General features: G+C 48.2%; 1 protein-coding gene across 1 annotated transcript in view; it reads right to left on the bottom strand.

Moving 5' to 3' along the window:
- The window catches only part of CATSPER4 (cation channel sperm associated 4), a 27,665-nt gene that overhangs the window by 16,793 nt on the left and 5,047 nt on the right, over positions 1-5,825 (bottom strand). The window contains exons 4-9 of the mRNA XM_023519101.1: positions 4,573-4,670; positions 4,280-4,400; positions 3,948-4,081; positions 1,681-1,855; positions 754-968; positions 267-432 (exon numbers count right to left, since the gene is read on the bottom strand). Of these exons, the coding sequence (XP_023374869.1) occupies positions 267-432; positions 754-968; positions 1,681-1,855; positions 3,948-4,081; positions 4,280-4,400; positions 4,573-4,670 (909 nt within the window). The remainder of the gene's footprint in view (positions 1-266; positions 433-753; positions 969-1,680; positions 1,856-3,947; positions 4,082-4,279; positions 4,401-4,572; positions 4,671-5,825) is intronic.

Here is a 5,825-nt window from a genome sequence, read left to right as displayed (position 1 = left end):
AAAAAAAAAAAAAAAAAAAAGACTGTAAAGAAGAAACTGGCTCCAGGGACCCACTGAGCCTGACAGGAGGGGGCGTGGCCTCACAGAGAAGGAAAGCTGGGGAAGTTAACTGGATGTGGCAGTGGCAACCGGGACTCTTAACTGGTGGGAGTTTAAGAGGTGGGACCAGATCTTGGAATAAGCAGAAACCTTGACAAATGGGCCAGAGGCTGGGCTGGGTGCAGCGTCAGGGTGAGTACTGGTCGGTTTGGAGAGAGAAGACGCACCTTATCCATGTTAACAAGTGCAGTGAGCAAGTCTTGCTGTTGAGACATCTTGCGGATGTCCAAGGAGGACCCACTCTCGAGCGACACGCTCATGGACACGTGTTTGTGCAGCCTCTCCTCCTCCTGCTCCTGGTTGAAGCGGATGGAGCGCACCTCCTCCACGATCCTGAGGGCCAAGAGGTGAATGTCTCAGAGTGAGGGGGCACCTTTGGGAGAGGGAGGCAGCCCTCCCACCTCTTCCCTGGTGTCCATCCCCCTCCACCCACTCCCTCATCCCTAACAGAGGCCCAGGATGAGGTATGCTCTTTGAGAGATGGGAGGAATTTGGAAGTCTGGATTCCTCTCCTCCACCAATAGGCTGGGGACCCTTGGCGAGTCACTTAACCTCTCTTGGTCCCAGGTGAGGGCATGAGACTAGATGAAGAATCTGAGGCACCGCCCATCCCTGACTCATGGGACTCCGGGGTACCCCCAGTTGCTCCCCTACGTGTTGAGCTCATCTCGGATCTCCTTGTATTGCACCAAGTTCTCCTGTATTGCCTCAAGCACCAAGCAAAAGTTGTCGCATGTGTTTTCAGAGAGGTTTGACAGGAAACCCCCCATAAGTGGTTCCTGGGGAACTTCAGCTTTCTCCGAGCGGGCAACTAGACAGTGCACCAGTGGCAGGTCGGTTTCTGTCTCCTTCTCTTCCTCTGAATCCATCTGAGGAGGCAGGAATAGAGATGGGATGGACAGCTCAGGCTGAAATGAGCCCCCATCTTTCCTGCCTGGCTTCAAGGAGAATGCATCTCTTAGGATGGAAAGTTCTAATGCCCCTGATTTTAGCTCTAACCAATCTTAGCCTCCCCACGTTGCTATGGGAAATCAACTTCAAATGCATAATCCCTTCCTCCACCTTTTTGGAAATTCTTAACCTTTTCAAAACTTAACCCTTTCCCCAGATTTCACCCCTGATAAATCCTACCCAGCAAGCTTCTAAAGCCCTACCTATTTTCAAGCCTGGGTCCCAGCCTTCCACCCTTTTGGAAGTTTTCCACTCCCTTCTCTAACCTTATGAAAGCGTTATGAAGGAATAATACTAACATTTATTGAGTGCTCACTATGTGCCGAGCACTGTACATTTACCCATATAATCCTCATAATAGCCCTATGAGGTAGGTATAATTGTTATTCTCATTCTACAGAAGAGAAAAATTGAAGCTTAGATTGGTTAATTGCTCTAAGGTCACCCAGCTGCTCACCCAGTTTTGAGTTGCCATAGAAACATATCGAGGAAACTGACACCCCTCAAAAGCTCCAGCTGGTAAGTGAGCACTCAAGATGAGACACTACTATCTCCGGGCCCTTGAGTGTGCAAGCACACACACACCACACATCCCCCTTCTGCCTTCTGCCCTTCCCATCCCACACATACCTCATTAAACTTTATTTGATTCTGTCGCTCCTCCTTTCCTGCCTTCATCATTTGCTCAAGATTGGTGGTCACCACAACGACAAATAGGTTGATGCCAATGAAGGCACCGATGGTGATGAAGATGGCAAAGTAGATGGCACCCCCAACCTGCATTGCGTACTCCCTTTTGTCCGTCCTGGAGATGGTAGGCAAGGATCCCATAACCTCCCTGGCTCTTTGAGCCTGAGTTTCCTCATCTATGAAATAGGGACTCATCCCAAAGCCTATTGGGACTTCTGCCTGTGTCCCTGCTGAGGTGCAGATCTACTCCTGTCTCAGTAGCTGCTCTCTGCTGATCACCTGCTGGGCTACCAGACATGGGCTGATTTTCAAGCCAACCCTGCTGAAGGTGAGGATTTAGACTCAGCATTATTAAAGGTAATCTATTAGCTGTACTCTTTATTCACTATACACTTTATTCAGCTATAAAAAATAATTCAAGCTCATTTTAGAAAAATGAGAAGAAAAATATCTGGGGTCGGCAGCTGTGGCTCAGTGGGTAGGGCGCTGTCCCCATATACCGAGGGTGGTGGGTTCGAATTCACCCCTGGCCAAACTGCAACAACAAAAAAATAGCCAGATGTTGTGGTGGGTGCCTATAGTCCCAGCTACTCAGAAGGCTGAGGCAAGAGAATTGCCTAAGCCCAAGAACTGGAGGTTGTTGTGAGCTATGACACCACAGCACTCTACTGAGGGCAATGAAGTGAGACTCTGTCTCTTAAAAAAAAAATCTGGGTAATAATATTCTATCTGCTCTGAATTACCCATTGTTAATATCTTGTTGTAAATCTCTCACAAAATATTTTTCCTTAAAATAGTTCTCTATGTTATAAAAGTAGAAACCGGCTCGGCGCCTATAGCTCAACCGGCTAAGGCACTAGCCAGGTACACCTAAGGTGGTGGGTTAGAATCCCCAGCCCGGACCCGCCAAACAACAATGATGGCTGCAACCAAAAAATAGCCGGGCGTTGTGGCGGGCGCCTGTGGTCCCAGCTACTTGGGAGGTGGAGGCAGGAGACTCGCTTGAGCCCAGGAGTTGGAGGTTGCTGTGAGCTGTAATGCCACGGCACTCTACCCAGGGGGACAGCTTGAGGCTCTGTCTCAAAAAAAAAAAAAAAAAAAAGTAGAAACCATCTAAGCCACAAACTCTATGCTAAGAGATTTATCTAGGTTTTATCTCCTTATCCTCAAAGCATCTGTGACATAGTTAATATTGTTTTGTAATCTCAAAGTACAGATGAGTAAACTGAGGCTCAGAAAAGAGATGAAATATCTTGTCCAAAGTCATGTGACTAGCAGTGGAGCCAAGACTCAAAAGCACACAGTTCAACTTTATTGTGCAGTCTGTGATTTTTTCCCCCTAACTACATCATAATGAATAATGACTACAGGAGCCCTTTACCTACTGGTCTTCTATATTCACATGAAGAATAAAAAGAAATAAGTCAAGTGGACTCATTCCTTGGAGTAGACTAGAAAGAAATAGGGCTTAGACTGAATGGAAAAGCGGTGAGGGCTAGGCGCCTGTAGCTCAAGTGGCTAGGGTGCCAGCCACAGACACCAGAGCTGGCAGGTTCGAATCCAGCCCTGGCCCGCCAAAGAACAATGACAACTACAACCAAAAAATAGCCGGGCATTGTGGTGAGCTGGGCTGAGGCAAGAGAATTGCTTAAGCCCCAAGAGTTGGAGGTTACTGTGAGCTGTGATACCACGGCACTCTACCCAGGGTGACAGCTTGAGTCTCTGTCTCAAAAAAAAAAAAGAAAAGAAAAGAAAAGAAAAGAGGTGAGAACAGAGAACAAAAATGACCCAGGTCTCAGAATGAAATGAATGAGACCTGAAGTTCCCAGGAGTCCAGGCAATTAGGTGGGCTCCAGCGGGGGCTGGGTGGCTGACCTGTAACCTTAGACACAACAGACCTGCTCCCCTATCTAAGGCCTAACTACCCAAAAGTTTGCCATGATGGGTGAAGTCTCCATTATAGGGTCAGGGTGGGACTTTGAATGTGTGGAGTTTCAAGGTGAGCAAGGCTTTAAGTCCCAGAGGCACCACACCCAGGGATTTTCTTTTTCCCAGTTTAAAACCCTGGGACCCCCCGATTCTGCTGGGTCATCCTCATCCCAACCTATTAAGAGCCTTTCTCCCCCTTAGTTTCCCTGCCCCATAGGAGCTGTACCCCCTTCCTTGTCAGGCTGGGATGAGGGCCTGGAAGCTCTATCAGTACTCACTGGAAATCACTGTAGATGTCCACCCAGCCATCCTGGGTGATGCAGATGAAGAGAGTATACAGGGCAACCTGCATGTTCTGGAAATGCTTGGGCACGAATGCACCAAAAAGTGTAACCCCAAACACAGAGAACACCTGCCAAAGAGATTAAAGCCCCACCCTGGCTTCACCCAAGGGCCTTGGAGACAGGACATGAAAATAGATGCAAACGAGTGCTGCCCAGGGAATCACAGGGATTCAAGCCCACGGCCTCTCCTCTCCTCCACCCTCTATTCCCAACAACCCAGGAGCCCTTTTCAGGGAAGGTGAGCAAGGAGAGGGGCGGGCACTGACCAGCATGAAGAAGAGGATGAGAGCCATAATGTTGGCCATGTCAGGCACCGACTGCAGGATGACACGAATGATCCGGGCCAAGGGCTCCACCGCCATGCACACGTGTATCAGACGTAACGCCCTGTGGCAGAGCCTCTTAGGGGCACCCCTCAGACCTTCCCAGACCCCTCCTCCTCACTACCATCCACCAACTGCCTAGAGAGGCAGAGCTGATTTGCAGCTGGTGACTACCCCCTACGTTCATTCCTGGGTTCCAGACAGGTCCCCTCTTTTCTCCAGAGTTCCCAGCTCACCTGAGGGTGTAGTTGATAGAGATGACACTGAGTTCATTAACGAAGAACCCCATGAGCAACATAAAGACGATAGCGAAGTTGAGGATGTTCCAACCGTCCTGGGGGTGGGCCAGCCCCAGTGGGGTCTGTCAGGCCCAGCCCATGGGGGCATCCTGAGTCTGCCCTCCCTGCACCCCAAGGATGGGGAGGATTCAATGTTCCTCTTAGAGCAGGACCAGTGAGCTACCACCCACTGCTGTTACCTTGCTGTTCCCCAAACATGCCACAAAACATATGTTGTATGCACTGTTCCATGCATGCATTAGTAGTCAAGTACAATCTCAGAGACACGCAGGAAGACCCTTGTGTATACATGGCTAGTGCCTAAGCTGAACACCCACCTGGGCTAGTGGGAGTGCTGAAGATGGCCTTGCCCTACAGTTAGGTGACTTGAAAACATTTGCCTGCCCTTACCTTTGTGTGAGGTATACCATAATTAATAATAAAGTGAAAATAAATACTAATAAAAACATCAAGTAATATAGCTACTGAGGTGAAATAGCTCTCAGGGTACAAGAAAAGGAGACAGGCAAATATTGCAAGATTTTTGTCCAATAAGGCATTTATTCCTACAGGAATGGGAATAGGGGCAGAAACCTTGCACGTGTGAAAATGTTGACCAATGATACCACTAGCAGATACTCTGGTAGAGGTACAAAATGGCTTTTGGATAAGGTTGGAAATGACCAAAGTGTCCAGCAATGGGAGACTGGATGGATAAACTATGGCACATTCATTCATTGGAGTCCTGTGTAGCCAGAAAATGAAAAATGAGAAAGAGATCCATGTACTGATACAGAAAGATTGTTGGGATCTATTAAGTGACAGAAAGCAAAGTACAGAACAGTGTTTATAGTGTTAGGCCTAGACTAAGATGGAAAAATACCAGTTAACTCCTGACAAATTTCTGGGCCACAAGCCCTCAAAATGCAGTAAGTCTCATTTACTACCAAGATAGATGGGAAAGTACTCACTGACTTCTTGCTTAACTAACTCCCTGAGAAACAGACTGGGAGGTTCCAACTGTCCCCAGACTGACCTTTAAGAAATACCAGGTAAAGTACTGAAACGAAGATGTATGACTAACCACAAAATTCTGCTTCTGTACAATGCTTACTAACCTACATGGATGCACCTGAGCAGCCTGTGTGCCAACCAGGATGCAGATGAAGCCTTAAAAACCCGACCCCTTGGCTCGGCGCCTGTGGCTCAAG

The sequence above is a fragment of the Otolemur garnettii genome, unplaced genomic scaffold (genome assembly GCF_000181295.1).
Source record: "Otolemur garnettii isolate 467f Iridium unplaced genomic scaffold, OtoGar3 scaffold00156, whole genome shotgun sequence".
Lineage (NCBI taxonomy): Eukaryota > Metazoa > Chordata > Mammalia > Primates > Galagidae > Otolemur > Otolemur garnettii.
This window is presented reverse-complemented; position numbering and strand designations above follow the sequence as displayed.